This window comes from Eretmochelys imbricata, chromosome 7, assembly GCF_965152235.1.
Source record: "Eretmochelys imbricata isolate rEreImb1 chromosome 7, rEreImb1.hap1, whole genome shotgun sequence".
NCBI classification, from domain to species: domain Eukaryota; kingdom Metazoa; phylum Chordata; order Testudines; family Cheloniidae; genus Eretmochelys; species Eretmochelys imbricata.
In genome coordinates this window covers 104,124,933-104,143,855 of record NC_135578.1, presented here as the reverse complement: position 1 = coordinate 104,143,855, position 18,923 = coordinate 104,124,933, and the positions used below count along the sequence as shown (strand labels likewise).

At 44.4% G+C, this 18,923-nt stretch overlaps 1 protein-coding gene across 2 annotated transcripts in view; it reads right to left on the bottom strand.

Annotated features, from left to right (window-relative positions):
• Positions 1 to 129: 129 nt before the first annotated feature.
• The window catches only part of CTBP2 (C-terminal binding protein 2), a 76,797-nt gene continuing 58,003 nt past the window's right edge, over positions 130 to 18,923 (bottom strand). For both annotated transcript variants that reach the window (XM_077822934.1, XM_077822935.1), the window contains 6 exons: positions 16,134 to 16,340; positions 11,640 to 11,854; positions 10,940 to 11,070; positions 9,350 to 9,477; positions 7,944 to 8,061; positions 130 to 2,404 (listed from right to left, as the gene is read on the bottom strand). In XM_077822934.1, coding sequence (XP_077679060.1) covers positions 2,224 to 2,404; positions 7,944 to 8,061; positions 9,350 to 9,477; positions 10,940 to 11,070; positions 11,640 to 11,854; positions 16,134 to 16,340 — 980 coding nt within the window. In that variant the 3' untranslated portion in view covers positions 130 to 2,223. The remainder of the gene's footprint in view (positions 2,405 to 7,943; positions 8,062 to 9,349; positions 9,478 to 10,939; positions 11,071 to 11,639; positions 11,855 to 16,133; positions 16,341 to 18,923) is intronic.

Below are 18,923 nucleotides of genomic sequence, written 5' to 3'. Positions count from 1 at the left end.
CCCAAATGTCCTCTCTAACTAACCTGTTTTATTCTCCTGGTTTTTCTCTATGCTGGTGTTTATGGATAATCATTCATACTTGCTCTGTTAGATCATTGACAAAAGGATAGTCACACAGCTATGAAATGTGACCTCTTTGTAACATGTTTGAAGCTGGTAAATAGCTTTCCATTTAATTTAAAACAAACAAAAATACAGTTTTGTAACTACTAGAAATTTTGGTTTCAGTTGTTTTTTCCCATGTCGTTATTTGCCCCATCTATTCAAGTTGATGTTGGCATTGATTCATTTTAAAAGGGCACTGCAGTAATACAAGGATGGGCCCTCCATGCAGTGAAGTTTGAAGCTGCCTAGTGCTCAGTCAGGCTTAAACTTGATTCTCCAGAAACTTGCTAACATTTTCTCTGTCTAGTGTAGATAAGTGTTAACGCTTATTAAAAGGTTGTACAGCTAAGAGCTAGCTCCTTCCCAAAGCACAGTATTCATGATGGTGAGTTTCTTGAATATGTAGGTTAAATGAAAGTTGCACAGAATTTAAATATTAGCGAGGTATGTATCCAAAGTGCCTATTTTTCTGAAAAGTAAAAAGTCATGGGGCAGAAGGTAACATAGGCAAGTTTTTCTAAAACTGAACTGACTAAGGAATCAGCAAGGTTAAATTTAGTTTCTCCAGCATTTCTAAATTATAAATATCTACATGTGGAGTAGAAATTTAGGGTCAGATCCTCAGCTGGTGTAAACTGTCATAGAGCTTTGCCAATTTACAGCAGCTGAAGATCTGCCCTACCTCACTGTGAGTTGTGCAGCCATGAGGTCTTTTTATGAGGTGGGTACTAATACATGTGATCATAACAGCATAACTTACTTTACATTCTCAAAGGGTTTCTATTTTTAACCATATTAAAATTGCATTGAGGGCTCTACATTTCAGAAATTATAGAAATTTTATCACTTTTTATTGAAAACTGCACTGAACGCTAAATGTCCACCTTCACAATAAACAAATACAATAACGGTAACACACTAAAACAAAACATTCTTCTGATAGCCATTGTTCTTTGTTTGGGACAGTTTAAGATTTTTTTTTTGTCACAGAAACAGGAATGTTACCCCCCCCCCCCATACAAAGGCTCAAAACAGGCCATCTTTTTAAACAAAAAGGCGATGATTCACAAAAGACTATGAATATAACATGTAACTAGTTGATACAAATCTAATAGGATTTGTTAAAATCAGTCACATCTAATAACACATTTTTGAAGTGTCCTTGTATAAAATATCACGTGAAGAAAAGAAGACTCTTATCAATGTCTAAAAAAGTGGGTTTTGTTCATAGACAGTCTGACAAGTTACCATAAAAAGTGTTTCCTGAGACATAAGGAAATGCAACATTATTTTTCTTGAACCCTTTCCAGTTCAAGACATTTGCACTCAATAAAATAGCTGCAGATTTAAAACTGAGAAAATATATTTGAGTACAAATAGTGTGTGAAACTCAATACTTTTTTTTTTTTTTTTTTTTGCATCACTGAGGGGGGCATACTGAATTTACAGCTACTTTATTCAGTGTGTCGGTCAGATGAGAGAAACCTTTCTTTCATATGATCAGAGGGGAGCTATTTAACTCTGACACCTTTCCCCCCCCATCCTAACCTTCCTGGCCTGAATGGCTATAATTAAACTTTATAAAGAGAACTTTCAATGTATATTACTGGCCAGCTAGGACTGCACCAAGACATTTGTTTTCTTCTCATCTCTAGGCCAGTATTTTCTCCTCCTGTAAAAAGAGGTAACCGGACAAGTGAATAAAGAAAAGGCTGAAGCCACATGATGGTTTCCTCTTAAATTTCTTACGGTTTGCTTGAGGCATTGCTGTAAATACAGGTGAATAGGCCCTGCTATTCCCAAGGGCTGAGAAGGGGAAATCTATTTTATTCTTGTGACTGATGCACAGATGAAGGAAACTTAACACACAGTAACCGAAGCTGATCATTAATGTATATCATCCTAGTTGTCAGCACTTCAGTAAAGCAGGTGACTTCTTCAGGGTTTCTCCCCAGTCTTGACTGCTATCGCATTGTAGTTTAATACTGGAACATCAATGATGCATCTGTCCAAAATCAACATTACAAATATTGTATCAAATTCCTTTCTTAGTTCCTGTATAACTTTTTTCCAATGTCTCTTGGTCCCAAGTTTATTGAATAATTTTTGAATTAGCTGCTATTGCTCATTAGGGTGCTCCCTGTTGTCCCCATGTTTTGTGGGCTGGTTAGGAGATGGAGCTTGGGAAGGGTGTGCCACTGTTGGAAGATTGTGGGTAACGGGAATGCCTCCAGGTATGATGCCCTCCATTGCTGCTGGAATCCCTCCAGGTGCAACACTGACCATGCCAGGTGGATATCTAGGAAGAAACAGTTAATGACACCACTATGCAAAAATACTGTAGAAGGAATGACCAGAACAAATTACCTGTGTTTTGGAAGGAGTTAAGGCAGCTAAGAGTTTTTCTCACTCAATATATGCTAACTGCGTAGTAGTGTCTGTAATTCACTACACCAAGCAGCAACTATTCTAGTACCTAATGCATTTAAAAAAAAAACCCTGCTGTTTGATCAAAAGCTTAAAGCTGAACTAATTTTTGAAGTAAAATAGTCCACATAGGGCAGTGAACATTGATTGATTTTCCAAATCACTTCATGGGAGCTACGGTCAGTTTGTTTCTCCCTAACTGCAGCTGGTGTAGTCTCTATCCACTGGTGTAGCGATAGTAACAGTCATGCAAACAAGCCTTCACCCCGTAGACTGATTACATACCTCCATCAAGAATTTTTTGAGGCAAAAACATTGCAGTAGCCCTTGACACAAAACTACTTAAATGAGAAATTTACAAGGAAATGGAATGAGGCTTTAGCCTTTATACAGAACCTGAAAGTCCTTAGGTAGATGCACTAGCGGCCACTAGGAACTGATGATGTGAAAAGATCCCTGAATATGGACTTGTGTGAGTTACAGCCATACCTTGTAACTGATGAAGACTTTAATAGGTGAAGAAGAGAACTCTTTTTATTTAAAAAAAAAAAAAAAATCACTAGCCCGTGGGGGGTGAAAAAGTAGGAGGAAAATGCTTTCCGCATTAGTCATTACCAAAGTGTTTATATAATGTTTCAAACTTTATTTACTCCTGCATTGATGCAGTGAAGGGCATTATTCCATGTTAATCTCTCCTAGTGCAGAGAAGATCAGTCTCTGAAAGCAGCACTACCATTGTAAGCTAAGGAACAATTCCCATGCCCAGCCAGCAGGAAATAAGGCAAGAAGTGAAAAAACTTCTATTTGAATTGGGTAAAACTGGTGGGAGGGGAGGGGAGGGGAGGGGAGGGGAGGGGGGGGAAAGAAGAATAAATGCATTTAAAATGCAACCAAGACTTCCTTCCCCATCAGGTATCATACTTCACCACCCTTTTTTTTTTTTTTTGTCTTGCATCTTGCCAGCCAGTTAGCTGCAATCCCTTAAGGATAAAGGCCCAGGTGTGTTTAACTTTGCACGTTACTCTATGTTAGCACATAGGCTTCATGTGTTATTTTTTAAATTAATTCATAGTGTCAAGCTGAGCGTTCCTATTGACACTACAAGTACCCCATTATGTTTTTTTCAGCTGTTTTAACCATAGAAATCAGCTTCTCACTTAGGAAGGATCCAAATAACTCTACTGGCTTCATGTTAATGCATCGTCTGAGAAACATTTTATGATACAAGAATGTAGCCTGGCAGCAGGCTGCATGTGACAGGGAGTGCAATGAAACTCCCTAACGTACACCAGGTGTGCTGTATGACCTAGACACACAAGCAGAAGAAGATATTCTAACGATATTAGCGTAATCTCTTCTAAAGGGAAAAACATCTGGTGGACCAGTTCAAATTGAAACGTTTCAGTGAAGTCAGTCTTCTGAAAAGGACATAAGTTGCCGACTTTTACAAGTGTCACTTTAACAGTTTGAACCATGCACTTATGCAGCTAAATGTTTCGTGGGAACGAAATAAATTGAACACAGCTTGTATTCTACTGTGGCTGTGAAGTTGATATATCTGTGGACAGCTGAAGGTTATGAGAACATATTTTTACCCATAAATATTCTTAACTCGGATTGATGAATAAAAAAGTCTGTTAGCTTATTTTTCATATAAGATGTGACAGGTGTAGCAAACACCTCTTAATGCAACCTGGTCCAACGGCATGAAAACTAATGCACAATCAACTGTTATGCTGGAAAATCTGACACTGCTTTAAAGGCCCAGGAAAACATTTCAATGGCTAAATTTATAGGGAAGGGTGCAAAACATGGGCCAAGGGATGTTAGATATAGGAAGGAATTTTGGGTTAGCTGAGGTAGGTGCTAGCAATGCTTAGGAGAATTTCTGGGCTGCAGGGAGCATAGTGCAGCTACAGTGGGATGGGAGAGACTGAGTATTGTGGTCGCTGTGAGATAGCAGCTATTATGCCAGCCAGGTTCTAGAAAGTAGCAACGTATTAACCATGCCTCCTCCAGAACCTCTCCACGATGGGGACTCCTCAGCTGTTTAATTAGGGCAGCTTTATGGTCTGATTTGAACCAGTGCAGTAGCACGTGTGGGGGGGCTGTATCAGAAGCCAGGATCTAGAGCACAGTTTGTGCTCAGGCATGGGGCTAACAAATGGTGCAAAGCCAAGAGAGTAGGAAGGAGCACAGTGAGCGATAGGGCTGGTAAGATGAGAGATGTATGCAGAGGGGGAACGATGCAGAACCTTGAAACAGGGGCAAGGACAAATAACTTGAGCTTAGTATGAAGAAGAAGAATGATGGGCCCAGTAAAGAGGGGTAGGAGCTGATAATGCAGTCACAATCTGGCGGGGCATATGGTGATAAACACAGAGGGCAGACTAGTGGAGTTTACAGTAGACGAGATGAGATAATCAAGGCATGGATCAGAGATGGAGGAGACAGGACAGATGTTAGAGAGGGAAAGAAAGAAGACTAGAATCCTGAGGTGGAGGGAGGGGAGAGGCAGCAAGAGCAAAATCATGATGGTTCGCTTAGGTGCTGGAGAGTGGTGGCATTTTCAACCATGATGAAGAGATGTAGATGGAGAGCAGAACTGATGCTGAGCTTGCAAAGAAAATGTGACAGCCAGGACGAAATACAAGATGAGGCTGATGGAGAAAGATCTGTAAGTAATCAGTATGAAGGGTAGAGCTGAAACTAAGGCATCAAAGAGCAAGTGTAAAACCAGAGCAAGGGCCAAGTATGAAGTCCCTTCCATCAGAGGAGCAGTCACAAAGGAAAGAGCTGAGGGTGTTCCAGGAGCAAAGTGCAGAGGAAGGGGATGCAACAGACTCTACCGAAGTGACAACATAGCTCAAAGAGACTGAGGAGGAAGAGGCAGCCATTAGGATGAAGTTAATAGTAGCTTTGGTATGAAGTGGAGAGAGCAAGAGCTAAAAGAAAAGATGGTGGATAAGAAATTTTAGGAGCAGGGTTAGACTTACATGGAACTCAGAGGTGAAGGTGAGAAGGGAAGTAGATGGTTTCATCCTAATTGATAGGGGAAGAAAAGGCCATTGTCAATTATGGCTTCTTAGGTCCACTGGCATAAGGATCTTGATCCTAACTTAGACCAACTAAAAAGTTAAAATCCACGTTGGCCACAAGTTTGATCCATGTTGGCCATATTTTCCAAGTTGTGGCTTCAAATGTTAACTTTGCTCATGAGCAAAAACAAACCAACTCACCCAACACACGCTGTGGACACACACATGTTGCATCTCATTAAAATACCTGGTATCCTGGCCTCTACTGCTACACCTGAAAAATGCGCTCATACTTTACAGTGGGCAAGCATACTCCAAAAGTGGCTGATCTACACCAATGAAAATATATTGTTAGCAATCTGTGCTGTACATCATATGTTCAGAGTACACATATCTGATTCACTGTATCTAAATGTGTTACACAATAAGCAGTGTGTGTGGTACACACTGTAAAAATGGTGTAAGTTAAACAGAAAGCAACAGCCTGTAAGCACAATACATTACACAGCCTGAGATGGCACATCTCAATGCAATTACGAGAGGGCCCAAGTGTGACGTTCTGGCTTCTTTTTGATGCTAAATTCTATATTCTCCAGCAGAGTCATGACTAGTTTTGTAGATAGTCCAAATAAAATGAGTTGCTCCAGGCAACAGTGGAATGTATCCCAACATTTGCTTTGTACTGTGTATGACACCTCCGTTGTCTGAACTGGCTCATTCATGCTTAATTATGAGCGTTTCATACAGAGTTGAAAAACAGACCCTTTTACTCCTTCATTTCCTCCCCCCTTTGGTGACTGCGGCATAAGTTAACTACACAACTGGCTATGGACATTTTACTGATTGTTATAATTGCCTTCCCTTTTAAAATAATACAAACATGAACAACTCTATTTTGATACCATTTTCTTGTACAATTAAGCTGTACCCCATAATGGAATAAGATACAGCCTTGGCCAAGCACTCAGTAGCCAAGTGCCACTGTGAAATGCAAAGCAGCTATAACAAAGGCCAGGATCTGGCCCCACATATGGATTTTATAATCTGGCTGAGTGGGTTCCTTAGTATGTGTGCCGTGGGAGGGCCCATAGAAGCTAGGAGGATATATGTGCTAGAATTAGTCTCATCTTCAGACACCTCCTTCCAGTAGAATTATCCACTTAAACAGGGACGCTGTCAAATTGTATCGTCATAAAACACAGTAACCTTGGTTACTAAACCCAGCTTACACGGAAACGGGAAGCACTTTAAAAGCCTTATTTACTTTCCGCTGTTTATGACATTTAATTACTTTTTTTGCATTTCTCTCAGTTTGGACAAAGAAAATTGGGAAATCAGTTTCATTTTCCAGTTTTCATTCCCTACCACCATGCTGCAGTATTCTGCCCGGATCCCAATAGGATCATGCTGCAGTATTCTGGTTACAAACACTGCTGGGGAATGTCTATTAATTTAAAATAAACACAGGGAGGTTTTTTTTTAAATCTTGGAATCATGGCCTTGGGTTTTGTAAGACCTTGTTTCTATACACCTAAAACCAAGACACTAAAACCTGGAAACTGGTGGGTGTCTCAATATGGATTTAAAAGGCTAGTGTTAAGCCTCTTACCTCTGAAAATCTTGGCCTTAGTCGCTGACCCAACAGTATCCCAACAACATATCAGACTACTAATGTATAGCATGGTGCTGATATTAGAAGTAATATGGCAAAGCCTCTGCTGAGTATCTCTCTCTCAAAATCCTGTGCCTATTTGTGTTTTATTGCACTCTGAGTCTTTGCCTCAAAGCCCATCTTCCTCCCCGGATACACTCCCCTAGCACCCCCACCCTCACACTTCTGTCTGTGGGAATAAAAGGTACAGGCTGTTTCCTGTACAGTGCCTATATTTTTATTTGTAAGTATTTCTGATTGTTCCAGCCCCTGCTCTGCAAAAGCTCCAAAGCTCCTTATAAAAAGTCTTGGGGGTATTTTTAGTAAGAATAATGCACAGTCTCAAGTTTTCCATCCACGTCTTATGCCACGGTAATGAGCATGGTATGACTGGCTAGATTAGCTTGAGACTGCCCGAAGCCCTTTGACAGAAGTACAGAACAAACCTAGAGAGATTCTGTGTATGGGCCATTTATGGAGATGCACTTTAGCAGCTGCTGTGACGTCTCAAAGGAATACATGTGTAAAATAAACTAAGCTTGCTACAGAATAAGTAACTTGAGCAGTGCTGATAACGCCTGCTGAATGACTACACACACAGTTCCTCTACCTAGTCAAATCCACAGAGGTTTTATTTAGAAATAGTTACTAGCAGCATTGTCACTGCATATGGAATTCCAGTCTGTATAAAACAGTTGTGAAAATACTTTTCTCCATCTTACCTGTACGTGGCACCATTGAGCTCTGGATGAAGTGCTTGCTGATCTATTACTGACCATGGGGCTGATGTGACAAAGAATTCCTTGTTCACGCAGTTTCTTAGGCTTTCTGGGATGCGACCTGGAATATAGTTCTTAAAGTTAAAAAAGTGTTAAGCAACTTATGGCCTTATCAAGATACAATGAGCTACTGTTTCCTGATTTCTACTGCGATGGTTAGTGTGAAGGAAAATCACATGCCACAAACAGTGTGGAACGGTTTGGAGAATGCAGCAGTGTTTTTGGAGCCAGACTAGCCGTTCAGCATAGCGGGCTGCTGTGCCTCTACTGTGGGAAAAAAGAAAAGCCCTGGGACTTGACTTTCTGCTGCTTTCAGAGATGCGTCTAGGCAAGAAGCTTTGGCCCCACCTAAGATAAATAACTTCAGTTGCAAGGTGAAGAGCGAGAGCCGAAGTTTTGCTGTCATGTTATATATACATACAATGGGCCCAATTCTTGGGTTAAGTTCAGCTGTGCCTGCAGCAAGACCCACAGATCGAGGGTTTGGGGCAAAGGGGGCTTTATGTTACCCTTGTAGTCCTCTGATCTAGGGCTAGCTGGTTCCCAGTGCACTCTCCAGTATAACCTCATGGCTGCCCTAGGTTACACTGGTTGCTGGGGCGCAGCCTTCTTCTCGTCAACGCTGGGTGACTGGGTGGAATACTGTTGGCTAAGGCTCAAGCCCTCCTGGCCTCCTCAATCGTGTGCTCATGTTACCTGCTCCACAGGCGTGCGGGAAGTTGGGGGCTGGATCTCTGCCATTTCCTTTTTGCTCTACGGTGACTGTGGGGTTTAGCTGGGACATATAGTTCTTTATGGTTAAAGTGCCCGGAGGCCTTGGGACACCAAAGCCCTCTGGCAGTCACCGCACAATTATTCTGATTTATCAGAGCATGGGACATCAAAGGTTATTTTTCAACAGTCTTGGTTTGTTGCTTTAAAAGTGGCAATGATTAAAATGACCCCTACTTACACATGGACTGCGTCAGCCAGGCAGCCATGAGCTGTGCCGGTCATAAAACTGCACTGTGTGGAATACCAATAACACTTATCGGCTGACAGTGCTTTACAAAGGGAGTAAGGATCATTTCCCACAAGTTATGGAGAGGTTCAGGGCTTGATACCTTCCCCACCGGTAAAATGGGGGTAATGATGCACACCCACTGACTTCAGTAAGAGCTGTGGGTGCTAGGCACCTGTTTCAATTGGGCCACATATGAGCTGTCCAACGTAACAGTGACTCTGGCAAAACCAGGTTTAGAAACCAGGTCTCCTGGCTCCTTGTCCAATCCACTGACTCATGCTGCCTATTACAAAACAAACATAAGCTAACTAGAATATGCGTAAGATAAAAAGACAGAGTTAGATACCTGTGATTGCGCGACGGATTTCAGTAGCAGCAGCCTCTCTCATCTCTAAGGATGCCTGCTCACTGTACCAAGCAGTGTGTGGAGTACAAATTAAATTAGGAGCATCTTTCAATGGGCCTTGAGCAAAACTATGTAAACATGAAAAATCAGGGTGAAAGTTACAAATCGTGAAAATCTAATGGCCAGCTTCCTTAACATGCAAGCCACTCTGCTCTAGCCACATGATTTACAGCCACATGTAGTGAACATGGAACACCATAGGTTCTCCCTCTGATCTGAAACTGTTGAGGGGTGTCTGGCTTTGAGGGAAGAGGTGCTGAAATGCTGCTTTAGTATGAGGCTTCAGTAGGCATTTTGGACTCTGCATCAGTGCTGAAAAATTTAAAAACCAGCAGTTGTGATAATAACAGCAGGTGGATTTGACAGCCTTTTATAAACCTGCTGGATGATTGATTTTAATACTTCCATCACTAGTATTAATGAGGAGATAAATGACTGGGCGTCTCCCTCGCAGCAACAATAATTCATCTGTCTCCAGCAGGGTCTCTCTTCTCCTGCACTATGGACTGAAGGAACAAAGTCACTAATGCTCTAGACTTGAAGAGACACTGTCAGGTCATTTGAACCCTTGAGTTTGTAAGTTTGTATAGAGTTATACGTATGTAAATAAAGAAAAAGCTTTCTCAAAACCTCACCAGAAATATGTCCGTGATTTGCAGTAACAGTTTTCATTTGCATTTATAAACAAACATTCTCCTGTAGTGTCTGCATTGCAAACGTAGCAGACTCGTGCTAGTGTTGGAAAGTGAAATCTTCATGTTTTTTTTTCACTGTCCAGCAGAACATTCTTTGTAATGAAACATGACTTTTAACCTGACACAGTCCCTTTTCAACTTTGTTTTTAAACCAAAATTTTAAATTATTTATGGTATCAAGATTTCCTTGGATTACTGATTCTAGAACAGGGGTGGGCAAACTTTTTGCCTGAGGGCCACACCGGGTTTCCGAAATTGTATGGAGGGCCGGTTAGGGGAGGCTGTGCCTCCCCAAACAGCCAGGTGTGGTCCGGCCTCCCCATCCATCCCTCCCTGTCCCCTGACTGCTCCCGGACCCCCCGCCCCTGACTGCCCCCACTGCCCCATCCAACCCCCCCTCTCCTTTCTGATTGCCTCCCCAGGACCTCTGCCCCCATTCAACCCCCCTGCTCCCCACGCTCTGACCATCCCGCCCAGTATCCACACCCGTACCCCCTGACCACCACCCTGAACTCCCCTGCCCTCTATCCAACCCTCCCTGCCCCCTTACTGCGCTGCCTGGAGCACTGGTGGCTACAGCTGCACCACCCAGAGCACCAGGCCAGGCAGCCGCAGGTCATAGTTTGCCCACCTCTGTCCTAGAACAATGCCTACTGTATTTTCTGTTTCACAGCTCTAGGAATTCTAGGCTCAACATTCACAGGGCCCAATCGTGGGAGCTTGTGTCAATGGGAATAAATGTGAGCGCTAAAATAACTTGTAAGATGAAAAGTGAATTAACTGAACTATGTATAGGTAGCTTTTAATTTAAAAAAAACAACAAACCATTGTTTACCTAAATGGCTCTGATTCATGCACATCAAGCGCTGCTCCTCGTATCCTTCCTTCCTTCAGGGCTTGAGTTAAGGCTTTCTCGTCCACAAGCCCGCCGCGTGCTGTGTTTACTAGGAATGCGCCCTGCCTCATCTAATGGAATCCAGGAGGAAATAAGAAAATATTCAATATTGTTATCCAATTACTCTTCACGTCTCACTACAATGTATTTAAATGCTACAGTAGGTAGCATCCTCCCCTACTGACATCTTCCAAGCCACAAGCACTGTATGCAGAATCACAGAACACTTTATATGGTAAATACAGGCGTATTTTCCTTGCTGAAAAGATTACCTCTGAACACGTGTTTTGCATATTGACTACGCAAGGTTGCATAGTGTAGGATTAACCCCAAAAGAAAACCTTCCAAGCTAGCAAGGAGGTTCTGGTGTTTGCTTACTCACAAAGGCTTTTACTTAGAAAGCCTAAGCTCTAGTTTGTAATGTCAAACAAAACAGGCTCCAGTTTCTGTCTCAGCAACTGCATGAAGGGGCTCTCTTACCTAGTAAAATGCTACCACCTGGTACATAATGTGCAAGAGACAGATGTAACTAACTTCTCAAAGGTAAAATCATCACTGGTATCATCACTATTATAGTGTTCTGGGTTTGCAGCAAGAACCATAAAATGATCTTCTTTCTTCTCCAGATAAGGTAAATTACCTGCTTAATCGTAAAGTCATTGATAAGGTGGTGATTATGTTCATTAAGGTTACAGTGCAAAGATACACAGTCACTCTGATATAGTAGGTCCTGGAGTGTGTAGACTCGCTGGACGCCCAGAGACCTCTCTATCCCATCCTGCAGATATGGGTCGTAAAATATCACACTGAATCCAAATGCCTTGGCTCGAACGGCAACTGCCTGCGCAGTGCGACCTATGTATTGAGAAAAAGAAGAGAGGATGTTGAGAGTCACAAGGCTTGGGCTATGTGACGCTGCAGCACTGAATCTATACAACAATGTAGGCAACAGATCCATTTACTTCCACGATTTGCTCCCACGTATTTTCTCCTTGGGCCACAGCAAATTCATTCAGCCTGCACTGATTCTGCATGCTCTCTTGCTTATTTATTATCCACATTTATTTGCCAGGAGGTGCTGAGGTGCGGGGCTTTTGGAAGAAAGAATGACATGAGCAGTGGCTAGAGCCAGGCAGGTGGTACAGAAGTTTCCCCGCATCACTTCTCTAATACATCTTCATACCCACTTACTGAAGGAGCATCTGGCTCTTCGGACTCTCCCAGGAGGTGACCTGTGGCCTGCTCCCGCTCCCATTGGCTTCAACAGGACCAGGCTTGGGCACTATGCTCCAGGGCCTCCCAAAAGGTGTTAGGCCCCAATCTTCAAATTAATTAGGTGCCTATGGGTCTAGACTAATATCATACTCTTGTACTGTACTTAGGTCATGTGGCTGACATGAGAAGTACAGAGGGGAAAGCTAGTGTAGCGGAAAGGATTTCTCCTTAAAGAGGCATGGTGTGTTCTGAGGACATGAGCCAAGGCACGGGCTAGTGATCTCAGTGGAAGACACGTAGCCAGGAACTTCGAAGCCCAGCTCTGAAACTTGAGACATGCCGGTGAAGTCCAGTGCCACCGAGGGAATCAGATTCTGCACCTCTAACGTGCACAAATTCATTAAATGAGGGCTGTGAAGTGCTCTGAGCAGGAAAATGGCTAAATATTATCACTAACCCCCTGCACTGCCCATTCTCCCTCCCCATCACTCACTGGCATGTTTATGCCAAACTTCCGTCTGCAGCAACCTCAGCCCCAAACCTGGTGATTACATCACTTCAGTTCATTCTGCCTTTGGTTTAAGAGCAAAAAAAAGTAACCAAATGTGTCATTTAACGCTCCCCTGTGCCAGTTACACAAACAGCCAGCCTTTGAGGCGTCCCCTCCCTGCTGCAGCCATGACATCTGTAAGCCTCTTTAATTCTCAGGATCAACTGTCTAGCTGTTGACTTATCTGAAGGGCAAACATTACCCATATAGCACAGCGTGCAAAGGGCTAGGCCTAGAATGCGCCTTTACAATACAAGCAGCAACAGTGGTAAAAGGACCGTCCATTAAGCATTTGCCATGTTATTTAAAAGGCTCTTGTTTGAGTAAACGTAACTATCTGCATCCCTGCAGCACTTGGCTCTGAGGTCAGAATTTGCAGCTACAACCCCACCAGGGTAGGGCCACATTCTGTGTGTTCTCTGAGCAGGCCAGGCCATGAGGAGCTGTAGTAAGAAATGAAATCCTTTATGAGGTGCTTTTGTTCAAGCAGACAATGCCAAAAAACTCCCCACAAAAAAATAAAGCCCTAGTTATAAGAGCAACTTGTTTGCTGTAGGCTTTTTCTTCCATACTCTTGCTGAATGGCTATTTAATTGGGCATGACTAAGACAACTGTCATGGTTTGGAAGCAGAGGTTTAGTAAGACTATTCTGATAAAGAGGGACAGCTGCAGTGCAATCAGCAGGTCATTATCTACAATGTCGTTCCTATTCAATGTCATTGCCTGGACTCGGCTACCCAATTCCTACATCAATACATGCCCCTTCATTCCTCATTCGTCTGTCTGGCAATGTAAAGAAAGCCAAATAACCAGGCACTGTCCATTCATGTTGAAGTACTCATTAGAATCAGGCTATGTGAGTCCTGTGCTGTGACTGCCTGAAAAGCTGCCCTTACCTGAGTACTTCATACAAAGCATCCCCTGTCTACAGACTAGGCCTATTTCTCAACACAGCAAAGCGTTGGCACTGTCATTTTACTGCCCCCTTTTGGCTGGTGCTGGGTGATGCTGAGGGGCTCTAGTTGAAGGAGCTGGAATTCCAATGAGTGAGTGTGCTGGAGCCTTTCTCCTCCCTCCAGCAGCAAGCTCTAGGCTTGGGCTTGTGGTTACAGGAGAAGGCCCTGAGTGTGTTACGATGGGAGGAAAATGGAAGAATTTTCCAGACCAAGTCCAGCCATTCAGTGCCTCTGTTTTCATACAGCCCATGACAGGGGCCAGTGCCTCATTTCTGAATATTTAATTTCCCAACAACTGCTTCTGAACACAGTGGGTCAAATTCACCTCTCATGTAGCACCACCGAAATCACAGGAGTTATAGCAGGGATGCAATTGGCTCATTGTCCGAAATACCTGTGATAATGGGGCTAGCCTGGCTCAGTGCCCTGGGTGAGGACTATATATGTTGGGGGAACATAAAATACAAACAGCATGCTTACACTGGCTCTGGAATAACAACAACAGAACGGCCATTCTGGCTCAGAACAATGGTCCATCTAGCCCAGTAGTCGAAGTGGACAGTGTCAGATTCTTTAGAAAGAATAAACAAAACAGGGCAATTATCGAGTGATCCACCCCGGGCTCTAAGACTCAGTGCTGTGGGGGTTTTGTGGGATTTTTGGTTTAACTGAACCCACAGGTATATTCTAGCCAGATGACTCACTACATCTTCAGCCCAGCATTAAAGCATCTTTAATGCACATTAGCCACAAGTGGTAAAAGATGAGCCACAATGCCAGTTATCTGTGCTACTTTCACTCCACTGCAAGTCAGATTCTGGCTTGGCTTTGCACAGCCATGCAGAAGGCATTCAGGGGAGTGAGACTTCCCTCTCCTCTGCGGCATCCTGGAATTTCCCTTATGCACTGGTGGACAGGGATTGGGCTCTGCGCCCAAAATGGGCTGGCCAGCATGGCAGAGTCAGAGCAACTGGGTCATCAGCAGCAGGAACTGAACCTAGGACCTCTGGTCCTAAAAGCATGAGCCACTACTGCCTGGATTAAAAGACTCAGCTCTTAGCCAAGGCTGTAGCAGGCTCAGCAACTTCTGGCCCAGCCACCACTAGGGGGAAAGAGAGCACCACACTAAGGGCAGGCCTTCACTACCTGCCGGATTGGTGGGTAGTGATCCATCTATCAGGAATTGATTGGCTAGACGCAATAAATCGATCCCTGAACGCGCTCCCCATCGGCTCACGAGAGGCGGAAGCGGAGTCAACAGGGGAGCGGCAGCAGTCGACTCGCCGCCCTCCTCAAGGCCAGGTAAGTTGACCTAAGATGTGCCGACTTCAGCTACACTATTTGCGAAATTGAAATCTTCTCTGAGGAGTGAGCAGGGAGCCCAGAAGGAGCTAGCTCTAGCTAGGCTCCCACCTTGTGTGGCTCCTGGGGGAAGCACACATTCACACACAGGCTGGTTCATGTAACAAATACATGGACTGGCCTCGCGCATGGCCAAGGCACTGCCTGTGGAAAAAACCATCGCTAGCAAGAGGATACAGAAATTGTTGCAAAGGTTCATGGTCACACTCCAGAGCAGAGCGTGTGGGAAGATACAGCATGAAACAAGGCTACCAGTGTGTGTGGAGAACCCTTTGGGAAAACCACCACAGGGTAAAGGGAGAGTGCACGAGAGGCTCACGAAAGCCCTGAGGAGATGGGGCTCACCAAAGTCCCCGCAGCCTTGGAAATCTGCTTCCTCTTCGCAGAGGAAGCTGGGTTCACAATTCTGAACAGGAAAAGAACAGGCTCCTTTGGCGGAAAATCAGGGCACATTGCTTCTGTTCCCACGGAACTATAGCAGCTTAAAAACACCGTTACATTGGTGGAACCCCTAGCGTGGCTCCTGGTGTATCACTACAAAACGGCTCACAAGTGCATTGTCCAGTAAATGTAGCAAAACAAGCTATGCTGATATTGAAGATCTAAGTCAGGGATGGGGAACTTTAAGTTAGTGGAGGTAGCCACAAAATCTGTTCAAACCCTTTGACAGGCTAGCGGGGGGAGTCCTGGGGGAGGGGGATTGGGAAACGAGCCTGTCCCGCATTCATGCTGCACTACTGGCTCCTCTGCCACAAGGCTGGGCCTGGCTCCCAACTCTGGCCTGTTGGCTCTCGCCACAGTATCATGTCACAGCCACCGTGCCCCCTTCTTGGCCCTGATACCACCAGATCGCCCGCACCAAGCTGGACTGCAGGGGTACAAATAAAATAATCTGTTTAGTGGGATGCAGCCCTTGGGTGACCAGTTGCCCATCTCATATGTAAGTCCTGAGAGTCGTACTCTTCCAAGGTCGAGACTCCATTAGATCCATCTAGATCCATTAGATGGCTCTGCTTTGGATATTTTGTCCCCCAGAAGTTGCCAACATACCAAATCCAATGAGGCCGAGAGTTTCTCCTCTGATCCGAGCTGCTCCCGAGGCCACCTCCCTTATCTGTTCCACACTCTGCACCCGGGTCCCTTCCCTCAGTGCTTGATACAGCCAAGTGTTCCGCCTGTAGAGGTTTAGGACATGGCATATGGTGGAATCTGCAGTCTCTTCCACAGCTGCTGATGGGATATTGCAGACAGCAATCCCTGGAGAAGGGGAAAAAAACCCAACAAAATCACGATCTTACAGCTGCGCGATCACGTCACTGAAACACCAGAAATCTCTAGGCTTCTCACTAATGAAACTGTTTTATGTCCAAGAAACTGATCTGAACCATTTGTATGTTCCTTGACACCATCAGCGGACCATTCCCAACCCAGCATGTAGGCGGACCTGCTCAAAATTACATGATGGTGAAAGGAATTTTGTGGCAAACTCCCAATATCACCTTGAAATTGTACTGCTAGATGCCACTTCACAAAGGACCAAACTCACAGCTGCAGCCTGCGGACTACGTAAGGAATACCATACGTAAGAACATATGACTGGCACACTGGATCAGGCAAGCACGCCTTCTAGGTAGGTATCTAAACACTGTACTTCCCAAGGTAGATTTTTTTCACAGGTTTTAAGCTAAAGCTCAAGACACCATTTAAAGTGAAGACTCCATTTATTTTAAGCAATCCTAATTGCTAACAATGAATCCTATTTTGCTACTTATACATTTTTTGATACTCTATTTTTTCCCCAATGAACCAATTAGAAGTTCTTTTTAAATGTAATACCAGCAGTACAGTTATTACAGGAATGTTACTGATCTGCTTTCTTTACTTTAGCTGCACATAACATATTGTATATTAATTTTCTGTAGTGAAGGGGCAAAGTAGTTCCAAAGCATGCAAGTCCCAGCCAGGCCCATTGTTCCTTCACAAAGGTTGGTTTTATAAGCTGCAGTAAGACTGCTTTCACCTCTGAAATGTCAGTCTGCTGCATTTCTATACAGAGCAAGCATCCCGCCACCCCCCCACACCCCACACACAATGGTGGCACCTCACCACTGTGCCACAGCAGGGAGCGATATTGGCCAGTGCAGCTGGTCGTTCTCTGAGACAAAAACTCAACCTCTTGGATCTATTCCGTCCTTAATCGAGGCTGTTATGACACTGTTGCATAGTGATGTGTTGGAAGGAGGGGTTCCTTGGGCGCTTCTGGTTTAAATTCTACTGCCAGATCGAGGGGAGATTGGGGGTAATTTCTGTCTCTGATGGGACTCACCCCATCTCTGGAGCCCTACCAGGATTACTTATCCTTTGGACTCTTACAAACACTTCTGAAGAAATGTCTGTATTTGGGATGCACCAAGGGTCAGATTTTTTTTAAAAAATTCCCAGGGCAGTCTGCCCTCGCCATACCAACAGGCCATCACACTATTTCCCATTGTACTAGCTGAACACTCTTAGTAACAGGAAAACAGTAGAAACATGTGCTAAGCTCCCCTGAAAACCAGGCTCTTACTGCACACGTGTTTTCTATGCAGCCTTTTCTCTCTCCTCAGTTATAAATAATGAGAAATGTTTAAAAGGTAAAACAGAGATTTCCCAGCCCTTCACTCTCCCTCTCTGCAATGAATCTGGCCCAGGGACACAGGATCACCCCAGGCTAAGGGAGAACGTTTTTGCACGAGTCCCTCTTTTTTTGCCCATATGAGAGTCAATGACCATTTTGGGTAACAGTTTCAAAAGTGTCCAAGTGGTTTAGGAGCCTATACCTCACTGAAAGTCGTTTAGGGTCCTAAAATCCAAATATCAAATCCTCAAAGGTACTTCAGCCGCTAACGCTCAATGAAATCTATGTAGGCACCAAAATACCTTTGAGGATCTGGCACTTTTGGGAGCTTTACCCACCATCATGACTGCATTCCTTTTAAACCTTTCCTTGGAAAGAGCAGTTGTAAAGTTTGCAGCCCCATCTTGCTGTAAAGGGTCAGAATCCCACAGTCCTTATTCAGGCAAATGCATATGAAAATCCCTACAGCCCAGATCCTTAAAGGTTCTTAGGCGACTAAGTCCACATTCAGGCATTATGGATGTTCTCATAGTTGACACCTAACCCTGGAGACACCTCCAAATGCTGGTCAGCATTTGCAAAGCCACCTAAATGGTGACGCTGCCCCACAACTAATGAGCAGCTTGGAGGCCTTGCTCAAGCTGACACCCTGTAGACCCCTAAGCCAGAGTCTCAAATTGGTCAGGGGAAGGGGAACGCCTATCTCACCAGCAGGGCCCAGTCCTGTAGGTGTGCTCAGAGCATGATTAAGCCATACCTGTGGACAAGAGCAAGTGTGGGAGAGCGTGAGCAGAAGAGAGAGATGGTTTCAGCTGCCAGGGCATGGGCTAAGTAACTGACCTGTCTTTGGTGCCTCACTCCAGGAGAGGGTTTGCAGCTGAGACTGCCACGTGGAGGGAGGCACCCAGCAGCCAGCCGCTCCGGTGCCTACGCTTTTCTCCTTGCCCCAAGTCTTTCCTCGGGATTTCACTCCCAGCTAGCTTAGGCGGCTCCCTTGCCGAGTCCTTCCTTAGGTGTCTAGCTCTCCCTCTGCACTGTAAGGGGAGCCCAGCACAAGGCTGATCGTTCCACCGGGCAGCAGACTGTCTAGAGTTAAGTACTGCTATGTTGAGCAGGATAATGTCTATGTACCGTACCTTCAAGGATCTGCGCACTGGTCCTCACCTTGTGAGAAGGACCTATGGGCTATCTGTGCATGTAGGCAGTGCACTGCCAGCCTGCCT